The sequence below is a fragment of the Sitophilus oryzae genome, unplaced genomic scaffold (genome assembly GCF_002938485.1).
Source record: "Sitophilus oryzae breed Bouriz unplaced genomic scaffold, Soryzae_2.0 scaffold_1621_pilon_pilon, whole genome shotgun sequence".
NCBI lineage: Eukaryota > Metazoa > Arthropoda > Insecta > Coleoptera > Curculionidae > Sitophilus > Sitophilus oryzae.
In genome coordinates, this window is record NW_022146305.1 from 565,981 (window position 1) to 582,282 (window position 16,302).

At 32.0% G+C, this 16,302-nt stretch overlaps 1 protein-coding gene across 1 annotated transcript in view; it reads right to left on the reverse strand.

The window, feature by feature from the left end:
* Nucleotides 1-15,443, reverse strand: part of LOC115880279 (acidic mammalian chitinase-like) — a 46,319-nt gene extending 30,876 nt beyond the window's left edge. Inside the window, exons 1-5 of the mRNA XM_030897461.1 lie at nucleotides 15,371-15,443; nucleotides 10,126-10,201; nucleotides 5,687-5,860; nucleotides 2,992-3,072; nucleotides 278-560 (exon numbers count right to left, since the gene is read on the reverse strand). Of these exons, the coding sequence (XP_030753321.1) occupies nucleotides 278-560; nucleotides 2,992-3,072; nucleotides 5,687-5,860; nucleotides 10,126-10,186 (599 nt within the window). The 5' untranslated portion in view covers nucleotides 10,187-10,201; nucleotides 15,371-15,443. The remainder of the gene's footprint in view (nucleotides 1-277; nucleotides 561-2,991; nucleotides 3,073-5,686; nucleotides 5,861-10,125; nucleotides 10,202-15,370) is intronic.
* Between the last annotated feature and the right edge of the window lie 859 nt (nucleotides 15,444-16,302).

The window sequence follows — 16,302 nt, forward strand, 5'->3', positions numbered from 1 at the left end:
GGAGCATCCGAGGTAATCACAATAAAAAAATATTTAACACAACATAGGTTCCTTTCTTTCATTTAAATTGTTTGTTATACAGTTGGCCAAAAAGATTACCTCTTCAACTTTGTTGACGAATTTGTGTTGTTACAGTACAGTATCTTGTAAAAATATTTTTAAATTCTAGTTCTAATAGTCTAATAGTACAATAGTCCGTGTCGGATGTGGTGAATAACCCTGTATAATAATAATATACTAGGTTTTTCAAAAAAAAAATCAGTGTTGTGGTACTTACTCAGACAGAACGGGTACATCATACGATGTGTCAATGTAAGTAGGAGCTGCTGAGACTGCAGCTGTCAAAAGGTAACCGTACGGGTCAAAAGCTGCTTTGAGTTCCTTGATAAGGGTGGCAAAGTTTTCTTTGTCAGCAGAGTTGGTACTGTCACGTCGAGCCGGGTACTCCCAATCGAGATCGAAACCGTCAAAACCGTAAGTTTGGAGCAAGGTAATGACAGAACTGATGAATGTAGCTCGGTAGGTGGCACTGGCAGCCATCACAGAGTATTTAGCTGAGCCTAAATATAGATTTTTGTATAAATTTCATACGTTATGTCACGTATACAGGGTGTTTCTGAATAAGTCTCCGATATTTTACAGGGTGATTTCTCAAGTATTTTTAAGGTAAAAAGTTCTTATAAACATGTGTTCTAAAATGCTTCGTTTTCGAGATACAGAGCGTTAGGAAATCTGATACACGTCTTTTCACCATAGAGATAATTGGAATTAAAATATGAATTACATGTTATCACTGATAAAAATTAAACATATTCACTTGATGGTTATTTGACTGAAACGATGCTTAAATTTGGAAATGTAAATTTAAATTTCCAAAATTTATGATAAATCTGTTTCTGTTGAATTTATTCTTTCAGTCTAATAACTATCTAGTCAACAAGTTTAATTTTTGTCAATTATGACATGTATTGATTATTTCGCTTACAAATATATTGAGAACGATTGCCTGTAGCGACTTTTACAAAGAAACTTTGACGTAAAAAATTGCGAAAATGTATATTTTTTTCCTCAATAGAGTAAAGTAAGTACGAACAAAAAGTTACTCTTAAAAACAGTTAATAGTTATTTTTTATACAAGACGATAATGCAATTTTATCGTCGTGTATGAAACAATATTTTTTTCCATAGCCGAGTTACACAGAAAAAAATAATTTGGCGTAATTAGATAAGATTTATTATCTGATAAAGCAGTAGTCAAATTTACAAGATACATTATGCACAAGAATAATTTTTTTCTTCTAACACAATAATTTCTCGCTCAAATTAAACTTTATTTGAATTAGATAATACAACTTACTAATTATTAAAAACACATAAATCGTTTGTTTATGTTTATTAATTTTAATAGTGTAGTTTAACGAAATAGGACCTATTTTCTTTTAAAACAAGTGCTGTTTAGTACTATTATCTTTTTTATGTAGACCTGACAGAAAACTTTTTTTATTTGACTCAAATTTATTTTATACCGTTTGTGTTTCAACACAATGTTTTATTAAAGTAAGACATCTGTATTTATTTTATAGGAATTTATTCAAATAGAATATGCAAGTCTTTTTGTCTTTTTGCAAGTGTTTAACTTTTCTAAAGACAACGCAATAAGGAAACTACTAAACGAGTTGACAGATGATATTTCTTCAGGTAATATTATCTATAAAGTAACAGAAGTATCCGAGATTTAATAATTTTTATTTAATTTTTAGGATTATTTATTTTTTTAGGCGCTAGAGCTAACATTGTAATGCAATTACTGGCTTATATTTTGCCAACAATAAGTATACGAAAGGAAAAACCAGCAGGACGGTGGAAGCTCCCTCGCTTAGAAGTTGCTGAAGGATAACCATAAACCCTGAATCTACATAAGAATTTATAAGTACGCATGTGTGCTTATCTACCCTAGCAAATTCCCTTTGTTGGTTTAGTAAAAAACTTTTCTAATGTAGGTGGTAAATTAGTTCCCTCACGCAAAGATATTATATACACCAGCAAGTTTATTTTGTATTTGATAAAATAAAAGTATTTACACTACAACATGCGATTTTTCTAAATTAGTACTTCTTCCTATGTACCTTAGTGAATTACCTCCTCATTTTTTGATAAAACGTTTGTTTATCACACACAACTATATTTATCATCTGTTTTCAACTACTAAATTTTCTTTTGTAGAGTACATAATATTTTATTTGAAAAAACTAACGACTTTATTTCAAACACAAAAATGGTTATTAATTCTTAATAATTTATATTTTATAAATTACATAATAGTGTTATTTATATTAGGAGAGAAATTCTAGTCAAAATATTTAGATACGGAAAATGAGGTTTTGTCTATCCCTATAGTGCTTAAGTATTTTATCTAATCTAGACCAGTTTTTTTTTTCTGTGTACGTTTTAAAAAATATTCCGAAATTATTATTTCAAGGAATTTATTACGAGTAGAAAAAATATGTGTTGGGTTGGCGTTGGTTTCTATGTAATTTGAAAATAAATAAAGCTGTCTCTTTAGTTGTCAGTTTTGAGTCAATATTTTTTAATTCTCTTTCGTGTCTTCCATTTAAATCCCGAATAACTTATGAAAAGGAATACAAAAATTTTCAAAAATGGAAGCAATTAAAAATCGTGCGAGAAAAAGTTTTTAACCTATCCTCGCTGTTAAAGTATCATTTAATCTACCCTTGCGGTTAAAGTAGTATTTTATCTACTATTTTTGATAGATATAAGACAATTTTAACAGTTGCTATGGAAAAAAATATATAGGTGGCGCTCCCTATTAGGAGTTATTAGTATTATGTTAAAAAACACCCAGGCACCAATTCTTATCCAAATATTGACGTTACTACAAAAACTATTTGGAACTTATTTTTTATTATTTGCGATATCAAAGTTTCCCGATTACAATCCGGACCACCCTGTATATTAAATTTCTTAGTTTACCTTCGTTCCATCCTCCTACAGCTACCAAGACTTTCAAATCTGAATTGGTTTCCTTCAATGCAATTGCATTAGCAAATCCACCTGTAATGAATATTTTTATTAGATAGTTATTTTATTTAAATAATTGTTAAATGAAACTTGTTAAATGTAAATAATAATTCAAATAGTGGAGTGGGCTTTAAGCCCTTATGGGATACAAACCTCGGAATTCATTTACTGTGGTACGTAGTTTAGGTTAAACTAGGCACTTAAACAAAATTCTCAAGATATTCTATTAGGAGCTACAGATGCTCGACGAACTATTGCTGGACCCTGTATTTAAATTTCGTGGGTATTGCAATTTCAATGTTACACATTATAGTCTAAGAGCTAGAAACGTTTTCGAGAAAGTATTTTAAGACGTCAGGCTCTGATATATCCTTTACTATGCTCTCTGGAACAGCATGCGGCCCGTCTGGCTGCTGATACCCGATGCGTTCACTACTGCGCATCAGAAGAAGATCCTATATTTTTTTTAAATCTAGTCCTGGAAAACAAAATAAAAATACTAAATCACCACAATACACCAAAACACTTTTCTTCTTCTTTTTTTATGATGGCTCTGCTACAAGGCAACCGCCAGCTCAATTTGAGAGTGACCAAGATGTTGACTGGCTCTAAACCATATCAAGGCCACTGATTCTTATCTGAGTAAAATGTATAATGGGTAAATTTTAATATAACTAACTTCTATGAAGGTAACCTGTGACCTGTAACTGTAAAATGTTATTATTATTATTTATTAAATATATAAATGACGTGCTGAAAGGAAGATTATATCACACACAAAGGCACATAGGATAGAGGTCACACAAACAGACTGCATTCGGAAACTGAAACAAAAAGAAAATATAAAATAGAAAGTTGAGCATTATAATTTAATTCTATTAATTTTTCACTTGGAAAATTCATTTCAATAAATTTTTGATATATCCAAATTAAACAAAAAATTTATAGGACATTCTAAAAAGATATGATTTAGGTCTTCAACAGAGCCACACTCACAGAATGGATCTTCCTTCACTTTAATTTTATATAAATGGTTTTTTGTTAAGCAATGGCCTGTACGCATTCTAATTAACGTTGTAATATGTCTTCTATCTATATACTGGAAATTTTTAGACCATTGTTATCTGGGAAGATTGTTTGTATATTAAAATACACATGCTTTTTTCCTTCCATACGAGATTTCCAATTTTCTTTATAATTACACAAAATATCAGTTTTAATTGAATTAAAAATATCTATCGAATCCATCTCCATAGATTTCGGAATATTTAAATCTTTTCCAATATTAGCCAACAAATCTGCCTCTGTATTTCCCAAGATATTGGAATGACCTGGAATCCAGGCAATCCTGATGTCAAAACCATTAGAACTTGCTAAACAAATTAAACGTTTGGTTCTTAAGGTCCAATAATCAGCAGATGCTTTAAAGAGATTTTTACTAATTTTTTGAATTGAACTTTTGGAATCTGAAAAGATAATAACACTACGCAAGTTCTTTTTAATAGCAAACTTTACTGCATCATGAATAGCTATGGATTCTGCCTTACAAATACTTAAAGAACCAGTTAGTCGCGAAAAAAATTTAAAATTTATATAAGGAATATATATTCCAAATCCTGTTCTTTTATCTTTTTTAGATGCATCTGTAAAAATAAAAATATGAGCAAAATATATACGTGTTTAAGAGTTTTTCCGAAAAACTCACCGGTTTTTAAATAAAAAATATTTTAATATTTGAGGGATAGTTTCACCCCCTTAGAATTCGAGTTTCGAAAAATCCCTTCTTATCGAACCTCTACACCCTAAAGTCAATCTGTTTCCCAAAAATCAGCTTTTTACGTCAAGCGCTTTAAGCAGGATCGTGATTAATCAATGACCAGATTTTTCGAAACACCCTGTATACATTTTTAAAAAATCTTAAAATATGTAAAAAAATAAAATAAAATATACGTGTTTAAGTGTTTTTTCGGAAACTTGACCGTTTTTTAAATAAAAAATATTGTAATATTTGAGGGGTGGTTTCACCCTCTTGGAACTGGAATTTCGAAAAATCCCTTCTTATCGAACCTCTACACCCTAGAATCAACCTGTATGCCAAAATTAGATGCATCTGTAAAAATAAAAATATGAGAATTTTTAAAACGTTCAGATACTGACAAAAATTGTTCCTTAATAGAAAAATCATGTTTATTAATTTGACAATCAACTAAGTTAATAGAATCATTCAAAATATTAAAACTAACTTCATAACACGGAAAATTTTGACTAACATAAAGATTATCAATATAATTCTGGTAATTTAAAAAAAAACAAATATTTAATACTTTACTGTCAGAATATAAACGAAAATAAAATAAAAAAGTCTTCGCCCTGACCCGGATTCGAACCCTGAATCATCGGTTCGTGGTCGGAAACTCTACGCACTGCGCTATGGAGACATGTTCGATTTATATTCAATACCAGAATTTAAAGGACTAATAAAAATATAAGATCTTCTTTCAATGTGCAGGAGGGAACGCAACGGGTATCGGCAGCCAGACGGGCCGCATGCTGTTCCAGAGAGCATAGTAAAAGATATATCAAAGAGCCAGACGTCTTAAAATACTTGTTTTATCGACGTTGAGACGTTTTTTTGCAGCACACTTACTTAGGCTGATATCTAGCCATTCATCTAGGAGAGCAACTTCATATGTTGAGCTGTTCAAGCCGACGAATGTATAGATGTAATGTGTGCACAAAGTTGGATCTACATCTGTAACTTTAAAGTTACCATTTCCTGTTCTATAGTAGGACCAAGTTCCGTGATAACATACAATGTGAGCTGAAATAAACAAAAATGTCAATAAATAACAACCCTGGTTGGAAAAAATCATGATTTGTTTAAAAAAATCAAAAAAATCAGATTTATTTGATTTAAATCAGATTTTTTGATGCAGAATTTTATAACAATTTAAAATATATTTAACCAACATTAGCACATTTAAACTATATCTAATAACAATAAAAATAAATAGCAAACCAAGACATGAGATTTTGCTACAGGTGTTCGACATATCGACCGTCTTCTGTTATGGACAGACGAGGCAGTTTTTGAACATTTCTCGCGGAATTCATTAACTCAGTGGGGGTGAAAGATACCCTCTCATAACTGCTAAGTATTTCTAATTCTTGTCTAGATTATACGGAAGAATAAGGAACCTTTATTCTTCCGCAAATATATCCATAGGATTAGATCCATGGGCACTAAGTCAGGCGGCCTCGACGGCCAACGGCTGGGATCTTGGTTAGCTATTCAATATTCTTGAAATTGGCTGCAAAAATTTGCTGATAACTTCAGCATGCTGATAACTTCAGAGGCGGTGCATCGTCTTGCTGGGAAAATATGTTTTCGAGTTCCATTAAGGGCATATCATCAATAAGGGGTCCAAAGCCTACTAGTTAAAAGTGGCAAACTTTTAAAAATTCTGTATTTCGAAGAGGATTATAACAAAATATCAAGTGTGCTATATGTTTGGAAAGGTAATTTTAAATTCTTTTCAGTTAATTAAAAATATAGACGGTGTCCCAAATAAAAAATCAATTTTTCTGTTGATAACTCTTAAATTATTAATTTAAAAAAAAATATGCTTAAACCATTAAATTTTAATAAGTAAACGCTCTGTTACGCAAATGCAAATCATACTTTGTATAACACAGAAAAAAAACGTAATGACGGAGACTAATCGATGTCACTATCTAAAAGTGTTGGGCAAACAAATCTCAACATACCTACTGGAATCGAAAATTAACCCATCAATCATAAGCACTTGTCAAAAAAAAAAACGAATTATTTTTCATAATTTCCAGAAAATATCAAGGGTTTTCTCGATAGACGACGAAAAATCGATTGTATTATATTATGGAAAGAGCAAGAAAATTTTTATTTAACACGGAAATGCCTTCTATTAGTTATTTTAATATACAGGATGAGTCTTAAATAAGTTCAAATATGTTGACAGGCCTGGTAGATCTCGGTAAAAAAAGATACGTTCTCTTTATGGTTTTACATATAATAAGTCCTAAATAATGGAGATATTTATATACAGGGTGCTACAAATTCGAGGTACGAGCATTGGTATCTCGGAAACCGTAATAGATACGAAGATAGTTAAATTGGGGCAAAGTTGCGCCTTCGAATGTTCACCAAGATGCTATCAAAAAAGTTTTTAAAATTTCAAGGATTGCTGAGTTTTTTGGAAAAAAACTAATTTTTTTGAAAATCAATTTTATTTTTTCCTGGCATTACTTTTTAGAAAATCAAAAAACTAATTGCATATTCTCATAGCCACTTTATTAGGGCTATCTGACAGTATTTTTAGATTTTCAAATTAGCTGATAATTTGTGAGATACAGAGGCCAACTTATTTTTTTTAAATACGGACCTGCATATTTTATTTCAGTTTTTGAAAGAACTCGGTCTCCTGAGTACAACTATATGCCACGCTTTATACTTTTTTTTTGTTTTGGGTACCCTATCAACAACAAAAGTATTTATAATGATTTTTTAAAATATTTTCAAGTCCGACCCTGGTTTCTTAAAATATTTAATCTGATTATATTCATTGCAACAATATTGATCAGCGCTAATTAACATTGAATTAGGAAAATCACAAGCCAATTGAAGGATCCAAATAAATAATATCCAGCTCAGCAATTTAAAGATATTATTTTAACTTTTTTTATCGTGAATTTGAAATTCTCAGTGTACGATCTAACAATATGCATAATATTAATCGTAGTTATTATTAATAAATCACCGTCTACAAACTTGTTTCTAATGCTTTACATGTTCGAAAGGGTTACCACCTTGCCGATTACACAATTTTATTATTCTTTCAATTTTATTCATAGCTTTTTGAACATATCTTCTTATACTCCCGAATGCATTTTGTACTCTTTATCGTAAATGTTGAAAAATATTGATTTCACTTTTACCAATGACGTCAAGTAATGCAATTATTTTTTTTATTGAATTTGATTTTTCGTATTCAATGTTTTACCCCACGTCATAGTTAAATTTGAAGGCTTATCAATATTGTACCGATGAATAATTTAAATATTTAAAAAACAGAGCCGGACTTGAAATTAGTTTAAATAAATTTTGTGTTTAAATGTCCGAAACAAAAAAAAAGTATAAAGTGCGGCATATCATTGTACTCAGGAGACCGAGTTCTTTCAAAATCTGAAATAAAAAATGCAGGTCCGTATTTAAAAAAATTAAATCGGCCTCTGTATCTCACAAATTATCAGCTAATTTGAAAATCTAAAAATACTATCAGATAGCCCTAATAAAGTGGCTATCAGAATGTGCAATTAGTTTTTTGATTTTCTAAAAAGTAACGACAGGGAAAAATAAAATTGATTTTCAAAAAAATTCGTTTTTTCCAAAAAACTCAGTAATCCTTGAAATTTTTAAAACTTTTTTTGATGGAATTTTGGTGAACATTCCATGGCGGGGGTACCATCTCGTACCTCGAATTTGTAGCACCCTGTATAGATATACATTTGTCAGAGATATATTATACTTAATATTACAAATATTGAATATGAAAGTAAAATGATATAAATGTTCTAAATATGATATATATAAAGTATTATTATTATTAGTATTATTTACTTAGAAGAAATCAATCATTTTTTATTGGTTACATGTATATTATTAAACCTACATCACGTATTTGGTTCAGGATCGTAAAACAGTGGGGTGCGTCCAGAACAGCATACAGAGTTTAAATATAATTTATTGATAGATTTATAAAAGTATTTGGGAGGATGAAAAAATCGATCTATATAGAAGCATAGTGTCTAAATTGCTTTTTATTTAGGTCAACTAGTTCAGTTTTTTAGACTTCTTCGGGGCTAGTATAGCGGTTTTAGACGTTTTGAAGTATTTATACCGGGTAAAAAAAGCAAGCTTAAACAAATTACAAAAAAAAATGTTTTTTAAATAGTTACTTTTGTATAACATATTTATACCGTGCTGGCAACTGTTACTTTTGGGTTGGCATTTACATGTGTGGAAGTAAATCGCATAGAGATCTTATTAAGTCGGAGTGAGAGAAATGCGACGGTGTGTTGTTGCGCCGTTGCCGATACGCCTTTCCCTATCAAGTAAAGTAAAATCACGATCGCAAACCGCTTATTTTTAAAAGACTTTTTTTTCAAGAGATAACTAGATAAAATTATTAAACATGTTTCTGAGCATCTAAAATGGAATTATAAGGATATCGTTAAGGTGTCATTTTTTTATAACGAGAAAACGTCACTAATCGCGATAATTTAAAAACTCAATTTTTTAACACATAACAGGCCATAACTCAAGAACCACTTTAGATATTGAAACTTTTTTTTTATTTTCAAGATCGGATATTTTACAATATGTTTACATAAGAAAAATTCGATAAGGTTGTTTTTTCCATTCAAAAATTGCAAACAATCCATCCATTTACTTTTAGAGCATAGCAATTTTCAGCAATCGTGTAATTTTTTTATTGATAAAGATTTTCACATACTGTCTACAAAGAAAATACAGCAGAAATATTAACAAAGTTCTTGAAAAAACTACAATCTATTATTTCTAATAGATTTCGAGATATCGATTTTTGAATTCAGAGTTCTAATAGCGCGACCACTATCGAACACCCACTCAATTCCACTTATTTTTTTACCAAAAATGCAAGTGTTTCTAGCTTGCACTTAAAAAAATTCAAGCTAGAGGGAAAATTACAATGACTCGTTAATAAATAGACAAATTAAGTATCACGAGACGTAATTAAATCGTAAAGCTGAACGCATGACGTACACCTTTCCCTAGAACTTTAAGTACTGACAGAGGTATTGATTTGGTCGACCGGTCAACTGCGACAAATCTGCTATATCCCCTTCCACGTCTCTTAGCGATGTGCACAGTTTCTCGGTTTATTCCATACGTTTGGCAACGTGTTTACTGTCCTCTCTTCGTTCAGTACATTATAAACGCATTGTACTCTTCTTACATACGGAAATCTCGACCCAAGACTAACCTTTGCCAGCCCTTAGTATACTCACTTGCGACTATAGCTTGCAAAGTCAGGCTCAAAAAGGCCAAAGTTACCAACTTTCTGCCCATGATCCGGATAAAGCTCTGCAACAAAAAAAAACAGAAACTTACAGCGTTATTAGGTTAGTAGCTATGCGTTCAAATTCAAATTTTTTATTAGACAACATTAAGTTTTACAGATTAATAATTATTCTTATTAAAAGTGTGCCTAAAGGGATCACACCGCGATTAAAAAACCGATACAGAGACACAAAGTGCCAGAGTGGTGCGACCCCAAAATCAAAATAAAAATAAATTAAATTATAAAAATAAACAAAAATTAGATTAAAAAAAGTGAAAATATAATTTTATCAGGGATGAGCGGAGATAAGCAGAGAGGCATAATGAAACAGTGTAAAATCCCGAACAGCAACCAAAGACGGGCATATCAGAGAACAAAAACCTCACAAATCAGTCAAAGAAACTATAATTTTTACGAATTTAGTAAATGATTTTATTTACAACCACAACAAAACCACAATATGTAATACTGACATTACTGACTTTTAAAAAACAAGTTTAGATTGGAAAGCCCGTAAAAATTTTAGGTCGCGAAATTATTTTGGGTCGCGACCGTTATACGCGATCTGGCGCTGCTATAGCGGTCGCTAAGAACAACGGCAAACAAAAACAGAAATAATTTTCTCTTGTCAATGTCAGAATCTTCAAAAATCATAATAATCTTTCAAAATCTAAACCGCTCTCATTAAAGAAATTCCGAAAAGTGTTTATAGCCAGTAGATTATTTTCTTTTATCTATGTTTATAGCGGCCATTTTCAAAGTAATAATTGCTATCTTGTGAGTTTAATTCAAATTTTATTTACTCCAACCGGTGATAATTGTGAAAAAGTGGCATTAAAAACTTAAAAAGCTGTGCTGTGAACTGTGAACGGCAAAAACCATCGTGGATCGTGGCATAACGTCGGTTTCCAATGTTTCATAGGTATTTCATACATGCGTCCTTATATAAAATAAAGTTTCTTGTATGCAACACACTGTCTTTTATTTATAAAATTAAACGAAAATAATAATAAATTTGAATAAACAGTATTAGGCGATATAATTTTAAAAAATTTGAAAGTGTCAAATTATCTACATTTCTTCTCTCTTCCATTTCCCTCACTCGGTTTTTCTTATTTCTCGCTTCATTTAATTAAGCAAAATATTCTTGTAATATCTTTATTAAATACTTATCTAACACCAACAAAAATAAACAAGAAGATTAACAATAATAATTGAATATTTTAATACATTTATTTGTTGAAGGATAAAATGCTAGACTTCCTTGGCTTAAAACCTACATTCTGGCGTTTTAAAAAAGGGACGAGTTTGTGATATTTTGATATGTCACTCTTTTCCCTTAATTCTAGCATTGTCCGTATCATGCTGTACGTAGCCCAAAGAGTAGATGGCTTTTTCTGCCTTGCCATGTCGCTAAAATATGCCATCAAGATTGTTTCCGAAGCAATATTCTTAGCATTTCTTTCGGCACACCATTTTTCGTATACTTTCAATGCTATTTCATATCGCCCCCTACTTTTCTCTGGAAGTAAACTGGCTTCTGCTCTTTTTGCAGCTTCTGTAAGTTCTGGTGGAGTACCAATATTAAAGTAGTCTTCATTATCAGAACTTTCCGACAACATTCTGGCTTTCTATGTTATATAAATTCGAAAAAGCCAACGAGAAATTCAAAACTGTCACTTAGTTGTTTGTTTTGGTGTTGAAGGTTTGCGCCATAACCATGCCATAACAACCACTGGTGCCGGTAACTATAGATATGGAAGTGGCGAAAAAGAAAACGACAAATTTTCGCATTTTTTTTTTCAAAATGAAATATTGTCCCTATTTTTAAAATAGTATACAAACCTCGGAGGCCTTCTTCCCCTAGGAGATGCAAGACCTTGTCGTTGGTGGGGAAGCTCCTGGTCAGGTGCTGGGGGGAATCCCCCCTAGCACTTGGCTTGGTCTAAGAAGCATCTCACTCATCGTCTTGTCCCTGACTGTAGTGTCGTGGCCAGGGAATTGCACCAAGACATATAACGATACCGGGCGGGGCTACGGACAGCCTCAACCTTGGGGCACCGGGGGGCACCCCATTGTATTTTACCCCTTACTTCTACATGCGGGGCTCTGTAGAAGTGGACCGACTGTCCCTAGCGACTCATAGGAACACTATGAGATCTGGTAATAATAGTAATAAAAACATCACCGGTGAAGCTGTGGGGAAACCCCCTAGCGACACTGGGAACAGTAACAATGAAAGTTCCAAGGGGCCAAACCCAAAGAGAACTACAGGAGAGGTGGCTGACACTTGCGTGAGACCATCCTCCGCAAGTGGCATACAAGCTACCACCTCCTCCAAGGGTCGGGAGCCTACCTCCTACCTCTAAACCCAACAGGCGACACAAGCTACCGTTTCGTCTATCCGGCATGGGTCGTAGCTCCTCGACTGTGAGGGACACGGGTCTCCGTAGGAAGTCCTGGGACTGTATGATGAGTTATAACTCAAGAAAGGGGGACACAATAGATCTCTAAGGTCGCAGAAATTAACCCCCTCCCACTTATTCTAAATTCTAACCTCGGAGGAAAGCTTTCACTATTGTCTCGAGATTTAGTTAATCTCTCGACAGGTATGAAACACTTCTCTCCTCGGTATGTAATATACTATTTAATTTGTTTTTTTATAATCTGTAAAGCATTGAAATTTAAAGTTATTAGAAATATTATTCCACAAATGTGGCGCTATGAAACTGAAAGATTTTTCGAAGTTAGCTGTTGGGTGTTGAGGAATTTTAAAATAATGCACTTGCCTAGTCAATTGAGCATGATCAACTGCTCTGTAGTTAAAATTCGATAAATGAATGTCATTAAATGAAATTGTCGTCTGTTAGTCATGGATAAAATAAATAAATTTTTAAGATGTGGCGTTCTATATGATCTCTAAAAAGAATGTTAAAAGAAAACCGTAGACACGAGTTTTAAAGTATTTGGATTTTTCTAGAGAATCTAGCCCCGTTTATGGATGTACCATAAACAACATCGCCGTAATCAAATAAAGATAAAATAAGTGTGTCACATAATTGATACTTAGTCTTTGATGGTATATATTTCTTAAGAGACGAAAAATTCTTCAAACGTATATAAGCAGCCCCTAATTTAGTAGTTATATGTGCCTGAAAAGAAAGCTTCGCATCAAAATAGACTCCAAGATTTTTAGTCTCTGTAACAATGGATATCGCAACATTATCTATAATATAGATATTCATGCTACCAGCCGTATTTGTAATTTTGTTTGTATCACTACCAAATACTATAACACAAGATTTACCGGCATTTAATTTCAAATTATTATCCAGAGATATGAATGAATCTACAAATGAAACAATTTGTATATGTAGATGTTTTTCTACAATTTTAGAAAATGCTGGTTATTGATTATAATAAAAATAGTTCCGTATGTATAAATATAAAAAGAGTTATTTGACTATCCATATTCAGATTTTTTTGTTCAGTTATCCAAACAGAGAAAAATAAATTCTGTACAACGGGTTTTAAACAAACGATAAATCAGCCTTTAACGCTTTTAAGCCCTCTTATACGCTTATACGTACAAACAGAAAAAACACAACGCAAATTCAAACAAGAAAAGTTTGGGGTTTGTTGTTTAGAAGATCGATTAAAAGTTTTACCAGGTCTGGTTTCTCGAGCTAAACGAATCTATATATATTTGTTATTTTGCGCGAAGGTTTCATTATATTTATTTAAGTTTGTGTACGTGCTCGGAATATTTGTAATTAATGTTCCAAAGGAGGAATTTTGCTAAATAATTTAGCTTGGGTCAACAAATTTAGTTAAGGGTACACACTAAAATGTTGAGAAGTCCAGAAATATCCAGAAATAGAAAGGTTAGATTAAGGTATAACACCCCAAAAATTTACCAACTTTTTTGGACTGGATAGTTGTGATTATAGTGAATCTTTAGTTTGATCTCTTCCACATCTCATATACCGGGTGCGTCTCAAAAGAGGTTCATCCCTATCACTTTTTTTATTTTTTCAGGTAAAAATACGAGATTTGATATGTTAGTATATGACATAAATTAGGATTGATTGACGTATTCAATTGTTTTCGGTCACTTCTAATTTCACCGGAAACGACTACCACTTTTGATTTTTAAAAGGCACCATCGGTATTTTTTGCTATAATATTATAAAAAAAAACTAATTTTTTCTTTAACTGTTTTTACATTCGCATTTGTATCATTTTGTTTGTATTTCTCCAACAAAACATTGTAATATGCCTCTCTTTTGTGGTTGTTATGGTATTGCGGGTCTTTTTTCCCACAAGCATGAGTATTTTTCTTAAAGCGCAATAAACTCCGTTAGAAAGTCGTGTTTGGACATTGCGCAAGACTAATTTTTAGATTGGAAAGACAATGTAAACACTATTTGGCGCTATCCTTGCAACGGTGGCGACCCAAAGCTTTTGGTAATTTTGGAGCGGTTCGGTTTTTTTCCGGAATTATACCGCCAAATATTTTTTATTCAAATTTATTATCTTTTTCTCTCAATTTTATAAATAAAATACAGTATGTTGCATTTACGAAACTTTATTTTATATAAGGAGATGTATGAAATGCCTATGTAACATTGGAAACCGACGTTATGCCATGAACCACGATAGTTTTTGCAGTTCACAGTTCACAGCACAGCTTTTTAAGTTTATAATGCCACTTTTTCACAATTATAACGAGTTTGAGTAAATAAAACTTAAATTAAACTCACAAGATAGTAATAATTACTTTGAAAATAGACGCTTTAAACGCTTTTCGGGATTTTTTCAATGAGGGCCGTTTAGATTTCGAAATATTTGATAATTTTTGAAGATTCTGACTTTGACAAGAAAAAATTATTGCTGTTAATGTTTGGCGGTTTTTCTTAGCAACCGCTATACCAGCGCCAGATCGGGTACAATGGTCGCGACCCAAAATTTTGACGGGCATTCCAATTTAAATTTATTTCCTTAATCTATGGTTAAAATAACTTTTTTATATTGTTTTGTATATCTATTGTTGTAAGTTTTGGAAAAAATCCAAAATTTATTTTCAAGAAATCTAGGTTGATATCATCAAAACGAGATATAATTTGAGCAACACAAATCATGCATGCCCTTTATGATTTTTTTATATTTTCCAAAAATATGTCTCCACTTACCAGCAAGTAAAAAATCAGTAATTCATTAACAAACAAACCAAACAAACTGTACTAAATTTTCGTAAAAGCCTCTATTACTTAAATACTAATTGCCGAAATTTTTTAGAACCCTATCTAATCTGAAATCTAAGCTTTTTACGATTTCTAAGATTATTCTTATTGATCCGTTAGTACAATTTCTCTTTTTTATTAGTTTACCCGCTTATCTTTATTGGTATATCTTTTATATGACCACAGTATAATTGTTACTGTGTTTTGATATTTAATCGTTTTTTGTTTAATCCCATCTAGACCACCAAGTGTATATTCAGGGTCGGACTGGCTATATCTATTAGGTATATTTATTTTTTAAACGTACTCAGGACATCTATACTAATATATAAAATCTTTAAGTGACTGACTCACTGATTAATCACCCAACTAGCAAATATAGTTCCTAGGCCCACTCTGCTACTTTGTTACTCTATAAGGAATAGTCACTTTGAAGTATATTTTGAGAGTGACCGGTTAGTCCCTACCTACCATAAAAGTGGAAAATAAACACCCCGATTGCAAGTCGCAAACATGTAATTTCAAGTAGTGGCTGGAACTACCCGAATCTTCGAATATGACACCATAAAAGACCAAAAACTTTATAGTAACTTTTAAAAGTAGGGGTTACCAACAAGTGTAGGGGTTACCAACAGGTGTAGTACTACCATAATGCCTCCATTAAGTTTTTGTTACTTTCTAGTAACAATTTAAGTTACGGGGTAGTCGCGGCCACGACACTTAGTTACTTTTAATTTATAGTAGCATTGAAAGTAGTAAAATGGTTACTCTGCTACCTTCCTAGATCACTATAAAGTAGCCGTCGCTCATCCATTGCCACTAAAAAGTCACGTTGATCAAAAACGGGTACTTTATAGTGACCGTAACTTAATATACCCTAA